General features: G+C 38.4%; 1 protein-coding gene across 1 annotated transcript; it reads right to left on the bottom strand.

Moving 5' to 3' along the window:
* Nucleotides 1-1269: 1269 nt before the first annotated feature.
* LOC126914741 (uncharacterized) lies at nt 1270-3802 on the bottom strand. Its single transcript, XM_050719128.1, has 3 exons — nt 3791-3802; nt 2546-3211; nt 1270-1566 (listed from the first exon to the last, which is right to left on the bottom strand). Exons 2-3 carry the CDS (start codon nt 3197-3199, stop codon nt 1426-1428), a joined length of 795 nt encoding a protein of 264 aa, XP_050575085.1. The 5' UTR covers nt 3200-3211; nt 3791-3802; the 3' UTR covers nt 1270-1425.
* Between the last annotated feature and the right edge of the window lie 9060 nt (nt 3803-12862).

Genomic DNA, 12862 nt, shown 5'->3' with positions numbered 1-12862 from the left:
ATAGGTTCACATTGACAAAATGGTTTCGAATTACTTGAATTCAAATCGTTTGACGAAGCAACATGACTAATCTGAATAGTTTAATTGTCATCTTTATCCAAGACTCGCATAGTCGTCAATCGAGCCATTCGGAAATCACATTGACCAACTCCAAAATTGAAAAGTAGAGAAAAGTAATTACAAGTATCGCAAGTGGTGAGACAATATGCGATAAAAGTGAAAAGATGAGCGTGGCGTCAAGCTCTAAGGAACTAGAGGTTTTGTGAGAATCAATCGTGTACTTGGACGATGAAATTGCGAAATTATGAGATTGTCCAAAGATGAAGTTGGTCAATTTGACTTTCGCCAGGCTCGATCGTCACTACGACAGTTCTCGCGTATCGAAACTATCTTGATGTTTGTGTGGACAGGTGAGACGAATGAGCGATCGTGGCGGAGAAGAATCAGGACTGTTACGCCGCGCAACACATCCGCAGTCCATCCCGCGCGGCGTGACAGCCAACGGTCTACGTGCCGTCCTTCGAACCTTCCATAGGCCTAAGGACCCACCATAAAGTGAAATCCTAACTGCATTGTTCGCACACATGGTTTGAGTCAATCTGTCTGCCAGAAAAGACTTTCTAATTCCAGAAGTGTTTTCAGCTGGTTCTTTAGAAGGGTCCTTGGGTTTATTACGTGCTCTTAAGAATTGCGGAGAAAGCAGGTAGTGGCCTAACGAAAAAGGCGGAGATCTCCCTAACGGAAAATCCGAGTCTCCCCATAAACAATGTCGCCTAGGACCCAAGTTAGTAGGAGGCTTTTTCCTCCTATCTTCCTTCCCAACATTGGTCATAACCAATCAGCATCGCGGATCATTGCCCTCACTTGCCTAACTGAAAATGTAAGCAACGAATCCGCGTTCTTCGGTCAAAGGGCACACCCATACCGAGCTTTCCTCCGCATTCACATTAGAATAAAACTTTAGAGTTTGATCGTCTCTCACGGTGCCTAGAGTTCCTGCATTTCCTACAACTCTCACCGTTCCTACCTCTCTAAGAGTTTGATCGTCTCTCACGGTGTCTAGAGTTCCCATAATCCCTATAGCTCTCACCGTTCCTATATCTTTCAGAGTTCCTTCATCATTTCTCAAGGTGCCTACACGGCCTAGAGTCTCCTAAGGCTCTCACATTATCCAGAACTCCGACAGTTCCTATAACTCTCAAGGGCCTAGAGCGCCTAAACGGGAATTTACGACTCCCGTTGACGCGTATTCTAACGACCGCTTCTCCCCGCGATAGCTCGAAAATACAAGGACCATCGCCGAGGGAAGCTACTTTCCTGTCCACCCTCTCTCAAACATCGGCTCCTCAGCTAGGTGGCCGAAGACATTCGGTCGTTACGATTGAAAGAGTGTCACCGACTTTGTTTGGCCGTAATCGTCGCGAATCAATCGCCGGTTTTCCTCTTGGAGGCGTGACCAGAATATTGCCGAATCGTCGAGACCCAGAGTCTAGAATGTCCGCACCACCGAGCGGTAGAGGAAGTACGCACAATCTTCGGTTGGACATTATGGACGACATCGCAGACCTAAAAGCGAGGAAGATAAGATGAGTGTAGAGATGAAAAAATTAAGCAGAGATCAAACTTACGCGCTACACTTGATCTTCATTTTCTTTAAATTTTGATCCAGCTGATAAATCAGTAATTAAACCAAGGGAACTAAGTTTGAAATCAAGCGAATCTGAAATACTATCAGACTGTTGCTACGTGAGAACAATAGCCATCTTGTACTTCGTATTTGCTCGATTCCAAACTCTAATCGATATACCAGCAGAATTTACCAGCAAAATAATTATTCAGAGATTCTGTCGATAAAACAATTGAAGTTTAAAATCGAACGAATCCGAATTACTGCGAGATCGTTGGTGGCTATTGTTCTCGTAGCAACAAACTGATGGTACTTCAGATTCGTTTGATTTCAAACTACAATTGATTTATCAATAGAGTTGTCGAAGAATTATTTTGTCGATATCGGTGTAGAACAATAGCCAACAACGATCTCGCTGTACTTCATATTTCCTCTATTACAAACGTCGATTCATTTACCAGCAGAGCATCTGAAGAATTATTTCACATGGATCATGTAGAAAAAAAACGAACACGAAAATGGAACTGTAATAACATTTTTTATTCCTTGTTGAGAGCCGTTCTTAAACATTTTGCAGGAATTTTCCCTTCGCAAGAAGATCGAAAAATAACCACTTTTGATGCTCTGTTTTCATCCCATATGAATTTTATCTTTAATATTACCGATTGATAATAATGTCACTGCGATATTGTCCGCAATGATTGCAAATTATCTTCTCCGCGTTTCACCTATATCGATAATACAGAATATCAAACAACAATTATTTAATTTCACGTTGTTGTTGACTTTATTAATTTTTACGATAAAGTGCATTCTCTGGAAGAAATTTTACGATTTACGATTTTCTTTTTCATTCCTCCTTTCACCTACGATGGCTCTTAAACAAGAAACGATATCGTAACGAGAAATACAACTTACCTGAGCGTCCACTTTGGTTCCACTAGTGTTGTCCCATACGACTTTGTGTTTGACCTCGCTATTAGGGGACTTTTTACCCAACGTTTCCTTCACCGCCTTCACTACCTTCGATTTATCGAACTTGAGACTTAAACTGGCCGTTACTAAATCTTTCGGCTTCTTCGACATCGGTTGGTGTCTCTTCGTGAACCAATTCGACGGTGCCATAAAGGTCGAAATAGCGGCTTTCGAGGATCCGCTAAGCTTACTTTTAGCTCCGTGCAATGTCGACACGTCGAAGCTATTGGAACGGAAGCTCTTCGATCGACTTCCTTTCTGTTCGGTCGTTTTTCCGGGCCAGTTTGATTTGCTATCGTCCCGGGAACTCGGCGCTTCCTCGCCGCATCGGTTGATTTCCATCGCGGAAGACGCTAACGAGCTTAGGATCGATATCAGATCCGTATTAGAGCAGACAATGCCCGCAGCACCGGAAACGGATGCACTCGCGGCTCTTGGCAGTTCCGAGACGCGCTTTCGGAGAGAAGACGTCGGCGAAACCGACGGAGTAGGCATTTCAGAGAATCGTTGTTTCGGCTGTTGAGTGTAACGTTGAGCGGAACTGTTACCCTCCAGCGGCTGTATTTCGTACACTTGCTCCGTCGACGTCCTGTACATCCTTAAGCGCACCTGGCAAACGGATTGCTTTTATTCGAAAGACAGTTTCTTTTTTATCATAATTCGTGCGTTATGATACACGTTTCGATGATTGAGCCGTTAAGCGTGACAAAGCGATGGAATTGTTTTGCACAGAAATTCTGGTTCTAAAATTATGTTAGGGATTCTAGAGCGTAATAACATCTTGGAACGCAAAGTTATCGATGTGTCGATGAAAGTTAAGCGAGCTTTATCGAAGCACACGTTCGAGTCTTTGGGCGATTGCTAGGAATACGCGTAATGTTCTTTTCTGTGAGCTGAAAAGTTGAACGACTATAAAAGGCGTTTGTAGAGGATTTCAAAGCGGAAGAAGAAGCGATACAAATGTTTAGAATCAGAAATTATCTGTTTATATAGAGATCTATTTGATGCAAGGTCTAAAATCAATCAAATCGGATTGTACGGACGTATATTTGTAAAGCAACGAATATTTGGTTCTTTCAAATCTTAACTTCGCACGATCGTATAGAAGTTCGTCAACTTTAAACTCGGTTTTTCTTAGTCTGCAAACTAGCGGAGATAGAACGGCTAAAATAAACGAAAGATCCTTACCTTCCTCGCTTTTAGGTGCGTGCTTCCTCTACCGCTCGGTGGTGCGGACATTCTAGAGACTCTGGATCTCGACGACTCGGCAATATTTTGGTCACGCCTCCAAGAGGAAAACCGGCGATTGATTCGCGACGATTACGGCCAAACAAAGTCGGTGACACTCTTTCAATCGTAACGACCGAATGTCTTCGGCCACCTAGCTGAGGAGCCGATGTTTGAGAGAGGGTGGACAGGAAAGTAGCTTCCCTCGGCGATGGTCCTGATCCTTCTCCGCCACGATCGCTCATTCGTCTCACCTGTCCACACAAACATCAAGATAGTTTCGATACGCGAGAACTGTCGTAGTGACGATCGAGCCTGGCGAAAGTCAAATTGACCAACTTCATCTTTGGACAATCTCATAATTTCGCAATTTCATCGTTCAAGTACACGATTGATTCTCACAAAACCTCTAGTTCCTTAGAGCTTAACGCCAAGCTCATCTTTTCACTTTTATCGCATATTGTCTCACCACTTGCGATACTTGTAATTACTTTTCTCTACTTTTCAATTTTGGAGTTGGTCAATGTGGTTTCCGAATGGCTCGATTGACTATGCGAGTCTTGGATAAAGATGACAATTAAACTATTCAGATTAGTCATGTTTATTATTTTCCTATCCTTATTTTTAATTTACACTATCCTTATTTTTTATAGACTTAAAACAAAAAACAAACAACAAAGAAATCTACAACATCAATCGGCTGATGAACTCCATAGTTAAGTTCGAGCCACCTCTTGTAAAGAAAGAAATAATACAATGCAAAAGGTGCCAAAGGTACGGCCACACGCAGAAATACTGCAATCATAACTTCCGGTGCGTAAAATGTGCAGGTAATCACCCCACTGACCAATGCACTAAATCCCCGGAAACCCCCGCCAAGTGTATCCACTGTCAAGGAGAGCATCCTGCGAACTACAAAGGATGCTCAGCCTACAAAACACTACATAATATAAAGTATCCAAAACTGAGACCCAAGGACATAACCATACAAGAACCTAAACACCAAAAACTCACCACACCAACAGTATCCTATGCGCAGGCAACGCAAGGAAACGTAAACAACTCGAAAACACACAGTGTACACACAGAAAATAGAATTCCCACCCCACAAAACACAGACAACTTTACCAGACTCGAAAAACTTATCGAGAAGCAAACTGAGCAAAATAACAACTTGCTGTCACTACTCACACTCTTCATGGACAAATTCATATGCACAGAAGCAAAATAAAACCAATGCGAATAGCTCTGTGGAACGCCAACGGTCTAGCTCAGCACAAATTTGAACTAGAACTATTCTTAAAACAACAGCAAATCGATGTGATGCTCATATCCGAAACCCACTTCACCGACAAAAACTACGTCAAAATACATGGCTACAACTTCTACCACACACAACACCCCAGCGGAAAGGCCCACGGCGGCACCGGAATCATAATCAAATCAAACATCAAGCACTACGAACTTCCACCATTCCAGAAAGACTACCTCCAAGCAACAAACGTAGCAATAGAAGACTGTCATGGTACAATCATCACTTCAGCTGTATACTGCCCTCCCAGACACTCCATCGCCAAAGAAGACTTCGACAACTTCCTGGACACCCTGGGCAATAGATTCATAGCCGGAGGAGACTACAACGCCAAACACACCCAATGGGGCAGCAGACTGGTTACAGTAAGAGGCAAAAACCTCCTCAACAGCATAATAACCAACAACCTCAACTACCTTACCACATACGAACCCACACACTGGCCCACCGACACAAACAAAATACCCGATCTCCTTGATTTCCTCATAACTATAAATATCTCGTCAAGAAACGTCCAAATCAATTCCTCGGCTGATCTCTCCTCCGACCATTCCCCCGTGATAGTAACAGTCATTTCAACAATCATCGAGAATACACCTAATGGCTCCATTCATAACCAACACACCAACTGGCAGCTCTTTAGAGAAGTCTTTACCCACACAACTTCAGCCTCAACCTCACTAAAAACCAATGAAGAAATCGAAGCAGTCACGGAATACCTAAACACGAGCATAATAAACGCTATCCGCTTCTCCACACCGGCAATAACGTCCATCAGCAATCACGAATACCCCCAGTACATATTAAAAAAAATAGCAGAAAAACGTAGACTAAGAAGGATATGGCAGACCCATAGAACACCGGAGGACAAACGCAAACTAAACAACGCAACTAGAAAACTATCCAAAACCATAAAAAACTACAATAATGACCGTTTTCACAAATATCTCGCCAGCCTGTCCCCCACAGCCGACTCTAACTACTCACTATGGAAAGCCTCCAGGAAACTCACGCGTCCCCCACAAATAATACCTCCAATCCGCCGTCCGCAGGGTGGATGGGCGCGTAGCCCTATAGAAAAAGCCAACCTATTTGCCAAACACTTGACTGAAGTATTTCAACCCCATTCCTCCATAGCTGCAGCGGACGTCACCGAATACCTGCACACTCCCTTCCAAATGTCCCCTCCTATTGAGCCCTTCACTTCTGCAGAGATTATACAAGCAATCAGTCGCCTAAACCCCAAGAAAGCAGCAGGTCACGACCTAATAGGAAATAAAGCAATCAAGGAACTTCCCATAAAATGGATTGCACTCGTCGCATCAATCTTTAACGCTATCCTCCGCCTTCAACACTTTCCCAAGGCTTGGAAAATCTCACTAATCACCCTCATCCCTAAACCCGGTAAGCCAATATATGAAACCAGCTCCTATCGCCCAATCAGTCTTTTACCTGCCCTGTCTAAACTATTCGAGAGAATGCTCACGAATCGTCTCCTCCCACTCCTAGAAGAATTGAAAACACTCCCAGACCACCAATTCGGCTTCCGAAAACAACACTCAACAGTAGAGCAAATCCACCGCATAACCCACATGATCAGCCAAACCCTTGAAAAGAAAAAATACTGTTCAGCGGTATTCCTAGACATCCAACAGGCATTCGATAAAGTATGGCATGAAGGGCTACTCTACAAGATCAAAAAGATCCTACCCCATCCATACTACTCCATCTTAAAATCCTACCTAACCAACAGACAATTCATAGTTAAAAGCCTAGGCGCCTCTTCCGCAACATTCCCAATAGAATCCGGCATACACCAAGGTAGTGTCCTCGGACCCCTACTGTTCTCCATCTACACTGCCGACTTACCTATATCAAACGAGGTAACAATAGCAACATTTGCCGACGACACAGCACTATTAGCTACCCACGCAGACCCGGCAATTGCCTCATCCACTCTCCAGCGAAGTCTCGACTCCATGGAAAAGTGGTTCCAAAATTGGGGTTTTAAAATAAACGAAAAAAGATCCTCCCGTGTAACATTCACGCTCCGAAAACAAACCTGCCCCCAGGTCACCATTAACAACGCAATAATCCCAAGCAAGGACTCCGTAAGATACCTGGGCATGACCCTGGACAGGAGGCTAACTTGGAAAAAACATATCTCAGAAAAAACAAAGCAACTAAAGGAAAAACTAAGAAAATTCTATTGGCTCACGGGCCGACGCTCCAAACTAAACATACAGAACAAAATAACCCTCTACAAGGCCGTAATAAAACCTGTCTGGACCTACGGAATCCAACTATGGGGAACAGCAAGTAACTCCAACATTGAAATACTCCAACGCTTCCAATCGAAAACGCTAAGATCCCTATTAAATGCACCCTGGTATGTTACCAACGAAACAATCCACCGTGACCTCAAGATACCTACAGTCAAAGATAAAATACACAAGTCCAGAAGCAGATATAACACAAGAGTCAACAACCACCACATCCCATTAGTGACCCAACTACTGGACACGACGGACCAGATCCGCAGACTAAAAAGAAAATACCCTCTAGATTAAATCCTTAGTTTCTACTAGAACCAACAATATAAAACTATTATAATCCATGTCATTGTATCACGCCAAACTAAGTTACTGAAAATTCTCAACGAGAATTGATTGTAAATATTCTAATAAATAAAAAAAAAACATCTTCTCAATTGCGCTACCAAATACCTACGGACAAAATTGTTCTTATAAATTTATGAATATTATGTGTTTACGTATTTGAATGAAAAGTGTTTTTCTTCACTTCACTTCAATGTAACGAGACGTGTCTATCATGATTACACCGGTAAAAATTGAGACTAATTTGGAAATATATATATGGAAGCTAGAAGATGCTTATTGCAGACGTACACATAGCAAAAAACTAATGTACAATGTAAAGAGTATTTTTAAACATATGATTGATTAGGGGTAAAAATGCTGCTACTAAAAATATTGTGACTTATTTATACAATACATAATTAACTGTCCAAATACCGATGGTAATCAATAAGCATCTTATAATTCCTATTTACATTTATTTCAAAAGTTTCTTTCGTTTCATAAGGAAATAATAGATGCACGACACTTTTTGTTTTATATTATTTTATCGATTTATGTATGATCTATTTTGTAGTAATAGAACAAAACGAAAGAAACTTTTGAGACAGCCTAATGCATCTTGAAATTCATGAAAAACTTCAACAAAATATTCATGGAAAGTTTCTGTAAGCGTCCGAGTACTTTCGTGAGCCGTTATATGTATAATAATTCGTTACAATGTTAGTGATAGCTTGGAAAGTGAACTATTTTTATTATACATCTTTTTACTTTCCATATTACGCTCATAGATACTCTAAAACGCCGCGATACTAACTCTTATCTATCATGTTTACGAATGCCTATAATTTGTGAAACCGCTTCTGATTTTACGGAAATTTTGCAGTTGCTCGATGAATGAAACAGATTTGTTAAGAGAATCACATGTTATAGATACCTGAACTGTGATTTATTTAATATATCTTTTCTGATTTGTTATCCTGCAACATTTCCATGTTTTACGAAGAGGATGTTTAGCATGAAATCATGCTAATAAGAAGTTTTTCATGTTTTTCTTCAGGCTTAAAATATTTTTTAATGTTGTGAAAAAATTGGGTTGAAAATGAATAAAAGGGTGCAACAGGGTATTTAAACAAACTAATATCTCTTATATGAATAAGTCGAGTGATATGCTGTAAATTATTTTCACAAAAAGACACCCATTTTTATTATTGTTTTCTAAACAAAATTCAATATGATTTGTTATACCTGTAATAGGAAGTTTCTTTAACTAACATTTAGTTATCGATCCTATTTTTATTGAAGTTTAACAATACTGTTCAATATTAATAATTATTAATTTATAAGTGAAGGGTAATTCCAACGAAGAAAGATATCATTTGCAAACAAATAGTTTCAGATAAAATCAGCATTGGTACTGTAAATTTAAGATATTATAAATCTAATATGTATTGTATCGCAAAGCGGGATTCATGATGAAAAATTAAATATAAAAGTCCATGAAATTTCGCAAATTTAAACATCTCAGTTTGTACAGCTTTAATAAATGTGGACAAAAGTTTAGTCTATCTCTATATTTAAATAACGCATGATATTTAATTCTACAGTATAATTAAACAAAGATTCGAAGCTGAAAATTTCGAAATATAATTGAACAATATATCGTACAATAAATGTTATATGATGTTCTGTAAAGGAGAATTGCATTTTTATGAAGAGGATCAAAGATAAAAGAGATTTTTGTTGAACGATACGACCGTTTCGAAATTCCATTTTGATCTTGTGTATGTATAGTGTATCTCGTACAAAAGATATTACAACAAGCGTCCAGTCATAATGTGAAACATTAATCAAAATTTCTAATCTCGAGTGTTTCAAGCCCCAGAACTCATCTTAATAAATATAAGAAGGACAGATTAAATTCAATTTGATTTTTCTAATTTTCTCGTTAATAATTAAATATGAGCATCAATCAATCAATAGTTCATAATGCACGGTATAATGCGTGTATAACATTCATCTGATTTCAATTAACTTACGTTTAAGCAAAATAATTATTCGAACTAGTTTATCATTCACATTATTACACATTTTAATTGTATATATATCTAGTACAACATAGAAAGGATGTTTTAGGATTATGAGTATTCATTTAATTTTTAAGAAGAACAATAAGATTCAATACATGTACACAATAGTTAAAAATATGAAATCCAGTCGCTTTTACATTAAGTACCATTTCCTCGTAAATGAACATACAAAAGATAAATGTCAATAACTATAAATGCCTGTTTAATGTTTCTTTTTTGTTACGATTATATATGTAAAATTAGTTCTTGTAATGAATACTGCTTATAGGAATAAGGATTATTTTTCACTTGAAATAAGTTTGCTTTGATATTTTAAATGACTGAATAAAATGCGGACAAAATATTTTAACCATACACGTAAAGATTCAAGTACGTTACATACAATAACTATAAGAATATATTTTTAAAAACGTAAGAATTTGTACTTTAGATAGCAATGCGTTTAAAAGTTATTTTATGAATTCACTTTATTAATTACTGATTTAAAATCTCCAGCATTTTCAGTAAAATGTCCAGAAAGTAGAAGAAAAGTACAACAAAAGTAGAAAACAGTTAATTTTGTAATATAAATTTATAATCTACCGAATTAATACTCATATTTCTAAAACAGGGTCTATACACTTTCAAAATTTCAATCAAATCATATGCATAGTATTTCTTTTATCTCATATTCTAATTTCACCACATTGAATTTTCTAAAGAAAGATGATCTATTTATTTTATATAACGCAAATCCTTTATTTTAGATATGCAAAGTCAAATATATTTTTGTCAATAAAGACACAAAAAATCTTAGATGTCTAAATGTCAGCTTTAAGAACAGTAGACTTGCCTGCCTTCAAACTTAAATGTCCTTTCCAGTAGTAAAACTTAAATAACATTAACAACGGCAGTAATATTTACACCTACAGATGGAGGATATTAGACTTCGATTAAAATACAAGTAGCTCAATAAATATGTGTCTAAGTACGATGGTTAAAGAATAACGATTCGTCATTCTTTATTCCAGCGCTTAATGCTATCCTTCTTTCAACAAATACAATCCTAGAACAATGCCGCTGAAGAGAAATGTTATACGTGAATTTATTTGCCTTTGCGGGACGAAGGTTTATTAAATTATTAAATGAAAATATTAAATGAAAATGAATATGTATAATTATGTGTATAAAAATTGATATATGTATGTATGTATAAAATATATATATGTATGTATATATATATATATATATATATATATGTCGGGTTGGCGTTAAGATTAGAGTTAGGTTTAAGGGTGTGAAACGAATCCCTATTGGCGCTAGACGTGATCGTTATGCAATAGAGGAGATATTTACTAGTGCAAATATGACTATGATGGAATTGGACAAGTAATCGCGATAATTAGATACTCGAGAAGCAAATGACAATGATCCTAGGCTCAATAACGAATCCGCGGTCAACGGGATGACGAACTTTACCCTTCGTTAGCGTCTAAGTTACACTGTATGTTAGAGCAAGGGGCAATTATTACGTATACGAAAGACAGGTCGACTGCCGATGAGATCGCACTAGAGAGAGTGGCTCTCCGTCGCGGTGACGCTGTCGAAGAAATCTATGATGGGTGTGCCTAAGGGCACGATCATGAGAGTGCCAAGAGATCATCGGATTCGCGGAGAAAAGTCTTCGTTCGAAGGGTGAGGGAAATTGAAGTTGCTGTTAATTGGTCAATTTCCATGTTGGTGGTTCGAGAAAGATATTAGCTGTCCTTGGGAAAAGTTGCTAGCGGGAAGCGTCGTTCGTGGAAGGATAGATTTCCCTTATCTTCCCGTAGTGGGGGCACAGGCTATTTGTCTACTTGAAAGACTTTGTATAATTGAAACTTAATATTCGTAGCCGGTCCTCGCCCAGCTAAACATATACTGTGAAGATGCGTTGGCATCTGGCAATCACCTTACCCGAAGGACAAAGTCTGCGTGTGGCGAGCCACGGGGCAGAAACCATTGAAACGTTTACCGTCGTGCCCTGTCCCAAGTATTTCTTTTAAGAAGAGCTATAGAATTACTTCATGCCTTTGTTAGACAAAACGTTCATCCCCTTGACCGCGGCTACGTTCGGCGACTGATTGTCGCCTCGAGCCCGAGCTCACTATCATAAATCTCAAATAAATACAGTCGGATCGAATGACAACAGTTTCTTAATACGGCTATGGTGAAATCTAAATTTCAATACTAGGGGTCTTCCCAAAGTACCAAAGGGAAGGTTCCGGTGTTCTTTCATCTCCGACATATATATATTATTATAATGACTTATTTTAATAATGACTTAATTTGTATAGTAAAAACAGCTAAAATCTCATGTAAGATTGTTGGGATGTTACGTGATATTTCTGTTGCATCATTGATTATCGTTATACTTTGAAAAATAATTAAGGAAGCGAACAATGCGTGGACGATTATGGCAGTTTTATTAATAAACGAACGTTTAATAGAGAATATGGATTTACTGGATAAATAAATGTTTCATTAAATGTAACTGTTACGTGCAGAATAATATGTTGTTACATGTATGAACTAAAGTTGATGTAATACTCATATTATATTTATGGTTTCAAAGAATTAATAAAATCTGCTGAGATTCAAACGTATGCTCTCCCTTTTATTCTATGAGAATTAAACATTTGGAAGATTTTATGAAAATGCACTAAACAATCAGAAGCATCTGTTTCTCCTTTTCTTTTTCTTTTTTTTTTTTTTTTTTTTTTAACATGTTGATTGCCACGCGATTTTTATACTTATTTTGACTTGGATAGATAGATTAAAGCGTACCATACCAAGACATTTTATTCTTGCAAAATATTCTAGTCTATTTGCGTACCTAAACACCTAAACACTCAACGTGTTGAAGAATTTCTGTGCAAAACAATTCCATCGCTTTGTCACGCTTAACGGCTCAATCATCGAAACATGTATCATAACGCACGAATTATGATAAAAAAGAAACTGTCTTTCGAATAAAAGCAATCCGTTTGCCAGGTGCGCTTAAGGATGTACAGGA

Source organism: Bombus affinis, chromosome 3, assembly GCF_024516045.1.
Source record: "Bombus affinis isolate iyBomAffi1 chromosome 3, iyBomAffi1.2, whole genome shotgun sequence".
In the NCBI taxonomy this organism is placed as follows: domain Eukaryota; kingdom Metazoa; phylum Arthropoda; class Insecta; order Hymenoptera; family Apidae; genus Bombus; species Bombus affinis.
Note: the sequence above shows the minus strand (reverse complement) of the source record. Positions and strands in the feature narration are given on the sequence as shown.

Excerpts from the sequence above, each read along its gene's own strand:
- LOC126914741 (XM_050719128.1), bottom strand. The coding sequence starts at position 3,199 with ATGTACAGGACGTCGACGGAGCAAGTGTACGAAATACAGCCGCTGGAG. Across the intron at positions 1,567-2,545 it reads GAACCAAAGTGGACGCTCAG|GTCTGCGATGTCGTCCATAA; the intron begins GTAAGTTGTATT and ends CCTCGCTTTTAG.